Source organism: Heterodontus francisci, chromosome 34, assembly GCF_036365525.1.
Source record: "Heterodontus francisci isolate sHetFra1 chromosome 34, sHetFra1.hap1, whole genome shotgun sequence".
NCBI classification, from domain to species: Eukaryota; Metazoa; Chordata; class Chondrichthyes; order Heterodontiformes; family Heterodontidae; genus Heterodontus; species Heterodontus francisci.
In genome coordinates, this window is record NC_090404.1 from 15,255,351 (window position 1) to 15,267,507 (window position 12,157).

The 12,157-nt window shown below is 54.1% G+C and overlaps 1 protein-coding gene across 3 annotated transcripts in view; it reads right to left on the reverse strand.

Annotated features, from left to right (window-relative positions):
* Window positions 1-12,157, reverse strand: part of ndrg2 (NDRG family member 2) — a 116,363-nt gene that overhangs the window by 16,804 nt on the left and 87,402 nt on the right. For all 3 annotated transcript variants that reach the window (XM_068014455.1, XM_068014453.1, XM_068014454.1), the window contains 3 exons: window positions 6,026-6,088; window positions 1,980-2,040; window positions 900-986 (listed from right to left, as the gene is read on the reverse strand). In XM_068014455.1, the coding sequence (XP_067870556.1) occupies window positions 900-986; window positions 1,980-2,040; window positions 6,026-6,088 (211 nt within the window). The remainder of the gene's footprint in view (window positions 1-899; window positions 987-1,979; window positions 2,041-6,025; window positions 6,089-12,157) is intronic.

The following is a 12,157-nucleotide window of genomic DNA, read 5'->3' on the forward strand; positions in this document are numbered from 1 at the left end:
TCTGTAACTCACTCCCGGGTATCTGTTATTCTATATATAAACCACCCAAACCCCTCGATTAGATTCCAGTCTGTAACTCACTCCCGGGTATCTGTTATTCTATATATAAACCACCTGAACCCCTCGATTATATTCCAGTCTGTAACTCACTCCCGGGTATCTGTTATTCTATATATCAACCACCCGAACCTCTCGATTAGATTGCAGTCTGTAACTCACTCCCGGGTATCTGTTATTCTATATATAAACCACCCGAACCTCTCGATTAGATTGCAGTCTGTAACTCACTCCCGGGTATCTGTTATTCTATATATAAACCACCCGAACCCCTCGATTAGATACCAGTCTGTAACTCACTCCCGGGTATCTGTTATTCCATATATAAACCACCCGAACCCCTCGATTAGATACCAGTCTGTAACTCACTCCCGGGTATCTGTTATTCTATATATAAACCACCCGAACCTCTCGATTAGATTGCAGTCTGTAACTCACTCCCGGGTATCTGTTATTCTATATATAAACCACCCGAACCCCTCGATTAGATACCAGTCTGTAACTCACTCCCGGGTATCTGTTATTCTATATATAAACCACCCCAACCCCTCGATTAGATACCAGTCTGTAACTCACTCCCGGGTATCTGTTATTCTATATATAAACCACCCGAACCTCTCGATTAGATTCCAGTCTGTAACTCACTCCCGGGTATCTGTTATTCTATATATAAACCACCCGAACCCCTCGATTAGATACCAGTCTGTAACTCACTCCCGGGTATCTGTTATTCTATATATAAACCACCCGAACCTCTCGATTAGATTCCAGTCTGTAACTCACTCCTGTGTCTCTCTTAAACCCCATTGCCTCACCACTGCTCCCACTCTACATAAATGTACCTTGGAGGCCGCCCAGTCCATCCAGCCCTTGGCATTGGGGTCGATGTTCAGGAGAACCAGTCCCTCCACCAGATCGGGAGAGTAGCGCTGTGGAAAGAATTTGCCGCACAGTCATTATCAAGTCATCCCTGTAAACAGGAGTTTATAAACCGCCACCCACATAGTTTGAAGGGAATCAGCCTTGTACTCAGGTGCAACCTGTAGTCGTGTGGCTCACTGGACAATAGCCTTCAGGCCCTCACCCCAGTATCCCTACCCTTTAATAACCAACCAACAGTCATCACCAAGCAAGTGGGTTAACGAGGGTCCCGATTAAAAGTATAAAATAAGCATCGGATAAAAGGGAGTTAAGGAGGGACCCAATCGAGGGTATTAAATATTAAATGGGACAGTGGGGGTTAAGGAGGGTTTTTGAGGGAGAATGTGGGTGGGTGAGATTGTCAGATATGGGGAGAAGGTGGGTGGGATTGAGGGATACGGGGAGAAGGGGGTGGGTGGGATTGAAGGATACAGGGAGAAGGTGGGTGGGATTACTTTATGGAAGAAGGGACTGGCTGTTTGGCCACAATGAGCGAGCAGTGTCAGACAGGGGCCGCTCCACCCCACACCCTCCAACAGACAACGCCACATCCCCACCCTCAGTTGGAATAGGCTGCCCTGCCCACACACCAGCTCTCCCTGCTACTTGTCACCCTGACCGCTCTACAGCTCCTGGCGGTCAGAGTCTCCCATCCTGCTGCTCCCTGCATGCCATCCCGACAAACCGTGCACGTCAAGGACAAACGGGACTGGAGATGCTGGGCGTCTCTGGGATGAGATACGAGTAGATCTTAAACTTGTCGCCCCAGCCCGTAAAAATCTCGCCTCGCGGTTCGGCCGCCTGTCTCGGCGATCGCCCACGTTGCCTTTCCCTCGGAATCGTTTACCCGATGCGACACGGGGGAGAGGGGTACAGTGACGCTGGTGGGGGGTGGGGGAGGGGCGACAGTCGGCTCTGCAAGGATTACGACATTTCACAAAGACATCCCGTTGCTTCTCGCTCTGCGTTTTTAAAGTTTTGAGGAAAAAGTTTTGACTCACTGCGAACTTGGCGAGGATGTAGGCACCGGCCCCAACTCCCACCCCGATAATACTTCGGAAACTACAGGAGGGAGGAGAGAGAGAGAGAGTGTGTGAGTGAGGGCAAGGTGTGTATAGGAATAGAGTGTGTATGTATGTGTGTGAGAGAGAGGGACAGTCAGTCAGTGGAGCACTCAGAGGAGGAGAGCTCTCAGCGGCCCCTACGGCCATCCAGGAGGGTCACGCCCCCTGCAGCCAGGGGTCTGGCTGTCGTTTAAAAAAATGGCGCCATCACCTGCCCTCATCAGCTGACACCGCAATCGCCACTCTCATGTCTGCCCCCTGCCGCCAACTTGCTCAATGGCCGGCCACCAAGTAATCACGTTTGGCCGACCATTCCCGACCCCACCGAACGGCAATGCCGCCCACTTCAGGGTCCACTGCTGAGACACGCACCGTGAACATTCTGCCCAGAGACTGAGAGATAGAGAGGGTAAGAGACAAAGAGAGGGTGTGAGAGAGAGAGAGAGAGGGTGTGAGTGAGAGAGGGTGGGAGTGAGACAGGGTGAGAGATTGAGTGAGGGCAAGAGAAATAGAGAGTGACTGAGAGAGTGCGAGAAAGACAGAGAGGCTAAGGGAGGTAGAGAAGGTGAGAGAGAGACAGAGATAGAGGGTGACAGCGAGATGGGGCAAATGAGAAAGAGGGCAGGAGACAGAAGGTGAGAGAAAGGTTGAGAGAGAGAGGAGAGTCAGTGAAAGAGTAGGTTACAGTGAGGGGGTGAGAGGACAAGAGAGAGGGTGAGACAGTGAGAGAGAGAGAGAGAGAGTAAGAAGGCGAGAGAGGGTGGCAGAAAAGAAGAGAGAGTAAAAGAGAGAGTGAGAGAGGAGATGAGAGACAGTGAGTGACGTCAACAGAGCGAGAGGCTGAGAAGGTGAGAGACTATTGCCAAAAAAGTAGTAAACCTGAGGACTGGGAGAATTTTAGAATTTAGCAGAGGAGGACCAAGAAACTGATAAAGAAAGAGAAAATTGAATATGAAAGTAAACTGGCACGAAACATAAAAACAGACTGTAAAAGGTTCTCTAGGTATGTAAAAAGGAAAAGATTAGCAAAGACAAATGTGGGCCCATTTCAGGCATAGATGGGAATTTTTAATGGGGTATAAGGAAATGGCAGAGAGATTAAACAAATATTTTGTGTCTGTCTTCAAGGAGGAAGATACAAAAAACCTCCCAGAAATACCGAACAACCAAGGGACTAGTGAGAATGAGGAACTAAAAAGAAATTAGTATTAGTAAAAAGGTAATACTGGAAAAATCAATGGGACTGAAAGTTGATAAATCCCCTGGATTTGATGATCTACATCGCACAGTGTTGAAAGAGGTGGCTGTAGAGATAGTGGATGCATTTGTAGTCATCTTCCAAAGTTCTATAGATTCTGGAACAGTTCCTGCAGATTGGAAGGTAGCAAATGCAACCCCACTATTTAAGAAAGGAGGGAGAGAGAGAGAGAAAACAGGGAACTACAGACCTGTTAGCCTGACATCAGTTGTAGGGAAAATGCTAGAATCCATTATAAAGGATGTGATAACTGGACACTTAGAAAATAATGGTAGGATTGGGCAGAGTCAACATGGATTCATGAAAGGGAAATCATGTTGAACAAACCTTTTTGAGGATGTAACGAGCAAAATAGATAAGGGGGAACCAGTGGATATGGTGTAGTTGGATTTTCAGAAGGCTTTCGATAAGGCCCCACACAAGAGATTAGTAAACAAAATTAGAGCACATGGGATTGGGGGTAATATACTGGCATGGATTGAGAATTGGTTAACAGACAGAAAGCAGAGAGTAGGAATAAACGGGTCATTCTCGCGTTGGCAGACTGTGACTAGTGGGGATCAGTGCTTGGGCCCCAGCTGCTCACAATCTATATCAATGATTTGGATGTTGGGACCAAATGTAATATTTCCAAGTTCGCTGATGACACAAAACTAGGTGGGAATGTGTGTTGTGAGGAGGATGCAAAGTGGCTTCAAGGGGATTTAGACAGACTTAGTGAGTGGGCAAGCACATGGCAGATGGAATATACTGTGGAAAAATGTGAGGCTATCCACTTTGGTAGGAGAAACAGAAAGGCAGAGTATTTCTTAAATGGTGAGAGGTTGGGAAGTGTTGATCTCCAAAGGGACCTGGGTGTCCTTGTTCATGAGTCACTGAAAGCTAGCCTGCAGGTGCAGGAGGCAATTAGGAAGACAGATGGTATGCTGGCCTTTATCGCAACAGGAGTAAAGATGTGTGGCTTAAAATGTATAAAACATTGGTGAGACCGCACCTGGAGTATTGTGTACAGTTTTGGTCTCCTTATCTAAGGAAGGATACATTTGCCATAGAGGGAGCACAACGGAGGTTCACCGGAATAATCCCTGGGATGGTGGGATTGTCTTATGAGGAGAGGTTGTGGAAACTGGGCCTGTATTCTCTAGAGTTTCGAAGAATGAGAGGTGATCTCATTGAAACTAACAAAACTCTTACAGGGTTCGACAGGGTTGATGCAGGAAGGATATTTCCCCTGGCTGGGTGTCCAGAACTGGGGACACAGTCTCAGAATAAGGGGCAGGACATTTAGGACTGAGATGAGGAGGAATTTCTTCACTCAGAGGGTGGTGAATCCCTGGAATTCTCTACCCCAGAGGGCTGTGGAGGCTCAGTCATCGAGTATGTTCAAGATAGAGATCGATAGATTTCTAGACATTAAAGATATCAGGGGATATGGGGATCGTGCGGGAAAATGGCGTTGAGATAGAAGATCAGCCATGATCTAGTTGAATGGCGGAGCAGGCTGGAGGGGCCGAATGGCCTACTCCTACTCCTATTTCCTATGTTTCTATGTTCCTAGGAGAGAGACTGAGAGAACGCAAGAGGGTGACAGAAGGAGAGAGAGAGAGAGAAGGTAACAGAGAGTGAGAGAGGCTGAGAGGGTGAAATAGAGACAGCGAGAGTGGGTAAGAGGGCGAGAGAGAGAGAGAGAGAGAGACAGAGTGAGGCACAAGGCGACAGAGTGAGGGAGGCAGGGTGCAAAAGAGAGAGAGAGAGAGAGAGAGACTAGAGTAGCTGATTCAGCTGTGGGCTGGGCGGTGTGGAGGAGACTGTAATTAATCCCAGCACAGCCTGGGTTAGAGAAGGCCACAGGAAATATCAGCCAGTGTCCCAGCTCCTGACCACCACTGAACCAACGACAGCTGACCCCTGACAGAACGAGTAATAACTTACCGCAACGGAACAGGATTTTCACAGGGATAAGGCCCTCAACGTTCGAAGTGTTGCCTGTGGCTTGGTGGGTCTCACTCTAGCCTCCGTGTAAGAAGGCCGTGGGGTTTTTGAGCCCCCCCCCGATCTAGAGGCTCGAGCTCCATACCTCTCCTGGCGCTGAGCAAGCGCTGCACTGTTGGAGGTGCCATCTTTCCGCCGAGACGTTAAACCAGGGGCCCCCGTCTGCCCTCTCAGACGGCCATAAAAGATCCCATGGCCCCTATTGAATGAAAAGCCTGGGCGGGGGAGCGGGTGTGGGAGTTCTCCCTGCAACCAAAATTTATCGCTCCGACCAACATTGCTGAACCAGATGACCTGGCCATTATCGCAGTGCTGTTCGTGGGATCTTGCTGTGCGCCAGTTATCTGTCACGCTTCATTTTTATTCAGTCTTTCAAGGGACATGGGCGTCACTGGCAAGGCCAGCGTTTGTTGCCAATCCCCAATTGCCCTTGGGGCCAGTTAAGAGTCAGCCACATTGCTGTGGGTCTGGAGTCACATGTAGGCCAGACCGGGTAAGGAAGGCAGATTTCCTTCCCTAAAGGACATCAGTGAACCAGGTGGGGTTTTTTACAACAATCGATGAGAGTTTCATGTTCACCATTACTGAGACCAGCTTTCAATTCCAGATTTATATTAATTAATTGAATTTATTAATCTATTGAATTTAAATTCCACCCGCTGTCGTGATTCTGTGTTCAGTGAAGACCCAGCGTGTTTCAGACACTTACAGTGAAGGGCAGGCAGACACTTACTTGAAATATTGAAGGACACAGGGCAGCATATCACACAGTTGTTCCATTGACGGGTACTGGTACCTGCGGAGCAGCAGACACTCATCAGAGCAAGTTCCAACACTTTATGTCCCCTTTATTGTCCCAATCAAACACTCCCAGGACAGGTACAGGGCAGGGTTAGATACAGAGTAAAGCTCCCTCGACACTGTCCCCATCAAACACTCCCAGGACAGGTACAGCACGGGGTTAGATACAGAGTAAAGCTCCCTCTACACTGTCCCCATCAAACACTCCCCAGGACAGGCACAGCACGGGGGTTAGATACAGAGTAAAGCTCCCTCTACACTGTCCCCATCAAACACTCCCAGGACAGGTACAGCACGGGGGTTAGATACAGAGTAAAGCTCCCTCTACACTGTCCCCATCAAATACTCCCAGGACAGGTACAGCACGGGGGCGGCCGACTCCGGGGACGGTCCGGCGGGCGGAGGAGTAGCCGAAACCCCCGGGACGTCCCTCACTGCGGGTGGCGAGGGGGCTCGGGAGTGCGGAGCGATCCCGGCCGAGCTGACCCCCGCTCGGCCGGAACTGCTCATCGGACCCAGGCCCCGAAACCCTCCTCGGGAGCCGGTCCCGCACAACCCGAGCCGCCTCTCGGAAATGCCCTCCGTGCCATTCCAATCGGCGCGGAGGGGTTTCCTGTACGGGCTGCTCCTGCACACTCTCCACTTCCTCGCCCTCGTCAGCCGGCCGGACACGCCCTGGCGGTCCGCGTTGCCATCTGGCGGCGAGGGGAAACCCCGATGGAGGTCTCTCTACGCGGGAGTCTTCCCCCTTTACATCGGGGACCTGGGGTGGAGGGTGCTGCACAGAGCAGTCCCGTGCAATAGGCTTTTAAGTAGGTTCACGGACTCCCAGGCCACCTGTACTTTCTGCGGCCTGGACGAGTCCGTGTTCCACATTTATACGGAGTGTGCGAGGTTGCAGCCCCTATTTGAGTATCTGAAGGGGCTGCTCCTCAAATTCTGGCTGCACTTCAGTCCCACGCTCCTGATCTTTGGGCACCCGGTGCGGAGGGGCTTGGGCCGGGAGGAGGATCTCCTCGTCGGTCTGCTCCTGGGCCTGGCCAAGGTGGCAATTCACAGGTCCAGGTTGCGGGCCGTCGGGGGGTCCGTCCTCCCCGGTTGCCTGCCCCTCTTCCGCGGTTACGTTCGCGCCCGGGTGTCCCTGGAAAAGGAGCATGCGGTGTCCGCCGGTACGCTTGAGGCCTTCCGCGACCGGTGGGCACCGCAGGGACTGGAGTGCATCGTCAACGCCGAGAATGGCATTTTAATTTGAGTTTTTTGTTTATTTATCTGGTTTTAATAAAGTTATTTTAAAAATATAAGTGTGTATATAAAGGGGGCCTGAGGAATAAAGGCCCCCTCGACATATAAAATATATATAATGGGGGCCTGAGGAATAAAGGCCCCCTCGAGAAAAGGAAAAAAAAAGAAGAAAAAAAAACGGGGATAAAAAAAAACGGGGATAAAAAAAAACGGAGTTAGATACAGAGTAAAGCTCCCTCTACACTGTCCCCATCAAACACTCCCAGGACAGGTACAGCACGGGGATTGGCTCCTCTCTGATTGGGAATACTGAGTGCTGAGTGCCTCAACGAGGTGCAGCTGACAGTGCTGCAGTCGGTTGCTGGAGGTGCTGCTGGAGAGGGAGAGCTGAGGAGGGAACTGGAAAAAACCTTTCAACAACTTTTGCTGCAGAGGAGGAAAGACTTTGAAAAAGGCTGTATTTCGAGGTGGGTGTCGAGCACCAAACTTTCATTTCATTTGGACTGTTGTGGGAGGTGGAAGAGGCCAGAAGAACAAGGGGTGGGGGCTGTACAATTCTGCAGGAGCTGTGCAGTTGCACTAAAGTTGCAGGGAAGCTCCCTCCCCACCCCAATTGCCCAGCCTGAGTCAGCTGAAGCTGCCTGGCTAATAGAGACATAAGGATCGAACTAGAGCCTGGGCAGCTTTCGGCTGACCCAGGTGAAGACCCCTCCCACAACCAGAAGACCGGAAGACCAGAAGTGTTACAGTGCTCTGAGTACCACCCTTTAAGGGGAAAAAAAGCAAAGTCATCGCTTGCAGCCTGTCTTTCCCCTTTCCTGTGTACCCTCAGCCTCTCCCCAAACCTACTAGTTGGTTTCTTTGTTTGTTTGTTTGCTTACCTGCAATTTGGGGGTGGGTTTGGCTCTTGAGCCATGGCAAGCCCATCATCACCGGTGGCGGGGCCTTCTCATACCTATGCGGCTGTAGCCTCTGTGGCCACCCGTGTGACCCCGTCACCTTTTAAATTCATTACTTCAAGCCATGGGGTAAAGAGCTACCCCCACCCCAATATGTCTATAGAGGCCTGTGTAAAGGCAATGGCCAAGGTTGTCGGCCCCTCGGCCATTGTGGCAGCCTCAGAAATGTATGGGAAGTCTGTGTTCTTCCTGAAGACCGAGCGGGCGGTGTCCCTGGCTCTGAATAAAGGGCTCACTGTGGGTGGGACTTTCCTGCCGGTGGACCCTCTAGGGGCCACTGCGCAGCGGTTAATGTTATCAAACGTCCCGCCCTTTATTCCCAGTGAGCTCCTCCTTCCCCACCTGCACCACATGGGGGAGGTGAGGTCGGGGATCACCCCAGTCCGGCTTGGTCTTCGGGAGCACAGCCTCCAACATGTCTACTCCTTCCGCCGCTAGGTATTTATGCAGCTGGCGCGGGAGGAGGACTCGGATGGCCAATTTAATTTGGAGTTCCAGGGGACGGCCTACCGCGTCTTTTGGACCTCGGACGGGGCGCGGTGCCACGTCTGCAAGGGGGTGGGGCATGTTCGTAAGAACTGCCCCAACCTCCCGGCCGCCAGCTCCACCTCGGCGGCCCAGGGTCCTCCCACTCCCCCCACACATCCAACAGACACCGCTCAGTCGATTCCGGAGGCTGTGGTTTTCACAGCCTCCAGCGGGGAGGAGAGTGCCCATCCGAGTGGAAGGAAGACGCGGAGGCAAAAGAAACATCAAGAGGCGCGTCCCCTGGACACATTGAAACAACCCGAACCTGAGCTCAGCCCAAAGCCCGTTCTCACGGAATCCACCTGTCCCAGGGCTGGGCTCAGGCCCAGGGTGACCAAAAAAAAGGAGGGTGCGGAGGCGGAGGCCTCTGATGACATGGAGGTCTCTGAGCCTCTGCGCCCTAGTGCGAAAAGGAGGAGAAGGCACCCCTCCACAGAGGTAACGAGGGGCCCTGAGGCGCAGGGCCCATCTGTTGGAGGGGAGCTGTCTCCTGTTTCGGGTCCCCAGGTTTCCCCTACCGCCACCACCAAGGCTACAAAGTCCAGGCAGGAGCACCCTATTCCTCAGGATGGAGGGGAGGGGAAGGCCCCGGTACTTGAAGCCCCTCCTGAAGGAGTAAGTTGGGCCCTTCTTGTGGTGGGGGAGCCTGGGGACGCCGCCCATTCTGCCACTGCTACTGGGTCGGATGCCCTGAGTGAAGGGGAGGGTGAGGCCCCAGAGGGTCGGACCTCCCAGCCGGAGTCCACCGCCAACATGGAGACACCTGACCCGGTTATAACCGAGAATGCTGCACCATCTGCTGGGCCTGTGGGTGCTGGCGGAGCGGGAGATGGCCTCCTCTCGCCGCCTCCGGTCTCGGCTCCGGCTGGATTTCCGGAGTCGGGAACTTCTGTCTCCCCTGGACCACTCATTGGCCTGGGGACGGAGGTGGAGGGGGGTCCTGAACTGCTGGCGCCCACAGGCTCCAGTTTCACAGTAGAACCCAGAGAGGACTCCTCCGCCATCAATCCTGGGGGTGGGATCGTGACGGAGGCAGGACCAGCTGGCGCGGCCGGGGCGTCCGCCCCACAGTGTGTGGTGGATGTGTCGGCCGCTGGCGGTGACGACCCGGAGGAGGATGGGGATTCGGTGCGGGGCACGAAGGATGATCTTGATTCCATCGCCAGTGAGGTGGTGGAGTCCCTCGTGCCTCCCACCGAATCTCCTCTCATCCCCACGGCGGAACTCCGGGATTTCCTCGCGGCTTGCAGGGGTTGCCGCGATAAAGTTCAGCTGGCCCTCGACCGTTGGTCGAATCTGGCGCTGATCATACAGTCCGTCCATGCCGCCCTTAAGATAGCGGGCAAGCAAGCGGTCGTGAAACTGGTTGAGAGGCACCGTTTTAATGTGTTCCTCAATGGGTTGCTGGGGGAGTGGAGGGCCAGGTGCACTTCCACTCCCTCCTCACAGTGAGGTGTTGGTGACGGGTTTTAAGTACCTTTGACATGAAGATAACCATAGCCAGCCTCAACATCAACGGCAGCAGAGGGGCTCACCGCAGATTTCACAATCTCTCAGTCCTTAGGGAAGGGAGATACGCGGTGAGCTTTCTGCAGGAAACCCACACCGTTCCGGGAGACGAAGCCACCTGGCTCCTGGAGTGGCAGGGTGGGGTCTACATGAGTCACCTCACCCCGATTTCCAGTGGGGTGGCGATCTTGTTGGCCCCGACTTTTCAGCCGGAGATCTTGGGGGTCAAGGAGCTAGTGCCGGGCCGCTTGCTCCACCTCGCCGTTCGCCTGGGTAGCGTGCCGCTCCACTTTGTGAACGTGTACGCGCCCAGGCCCAGCGCATTGCAAGCGCGCTTCTTTGAAGAAGTGTCCGCTCTCTTGAGCTCCATCGATAGCGGCGAGTGCATCATCATCGGGGGGGATTTTAACTGCACCCTCGAGGTGGGGGATCGCTCCGGTCCCCAGCGCGGCCAAGCATCGGTGGAGAAGTTGAGGGGACTGATCAGCTCCCTTAACTTGGTGGACGTCTGGCGGAATCTCCATCCCGACTCCAGCGCCTTCACGTGGAGGTCTGGAGGAGGGGGGTCGCGAATCGACCGCCTCTACATTTCGCAGGCGTACGTCTCCCGCGTTTCGGCGGCCTCCATGCGGCTGGTGCCGTGCTCGGACCACCACCTGGTGTGGGCGGAGTTTAGTCCGCTCCGCACGCGGGCGGGGTCCGCGTACTGGCACTTTAACAACCGGCTGCTGGAGGACGTGCGATTTCGGGACTCGTTCTGTCGATTCTGGGCCGACTGGAGAAGGAAGCAGGGGGGCTTCCCCTCCTTGAGGCTATGGTGGGATGTGGGCAAGACTCACATCCGCGTCTTCTGTCAGGAGTATGCGAAGGGGTCGACCAAGAGGCGGGAAGCCGAGATCGGGCGCCTTGAGAGGGAGGTGCTCGACTTGGAGTCCCGCCTCGGTCATGCCGTCGTGGACCCGGCCCTGTGGCAGGCGTACAAAGAGAAGAAGGGCGCGCTGAGGGACCTGCAGCTCATAGGGTCCCGAGGCGCCTACGTGAGGTCGCGGATCCAGATACTGGAAGATTTGGACCGCGCATCACCCTTCTTCTACTCGCTGGAAAAATGGCGGGGGGTCCGTAAGCAGCTCGTCGAGCTGCTGGCCGACGACGGATCCTCCATCACGGATCCGGAGGGAATGGGCCTCCTGGTCCGGACTTATTACAGTGCGTTGTTCTCTCCGGATCCGTCCAGCGAGGATGCGCGCAGAGTTTTGTGGGAGGACCTGCCGCAGGTCAGCCCGGAGGGCGCTGAAGGATTGGAGGCTCCGCTCACGTTGGTGGAGCTGACTGGCGCCCTCCACCAGCTCTCGAGGGGCAAATCCCCAGGGCTGGATGGGTTGACCGTGGAGTTCCTCAGGGCGTTCTGGGACGTCCTGGGGGACGATTACGCGCGGGTCCTGGGGGAAAGCCTGGCGACCGGGGACATGCCCCTCTCGTGGCGCAGGGCGGTCATCGTCCTGCTGCCGAAGAGGGGCGATCTCCGCCTGCTTAAAAACTGGCGTCCGGTCTCCCTCCTCAGCACGGATTATAAGATCTTTGCCCGGGCTATGTCTACCCGCCTGAGCTCCGTGCTGGCCCACATGATCCACCCCGACCAGTCCTACACGGTCCCGGGCCGGTCCATCCAGGACAACATCCACCTGGTCCGGGACCTGATCCATCTTTCCCAGAGGACTGGTCAGTCGGTCGCCTTTCTCTCCCTCGATCAGGAGAAGGCGTTCGACAGGGTGGATCACGATTACCTTTTCGGGACGCTGCGCGCTTTCGGACTCGGGCCGCATTTC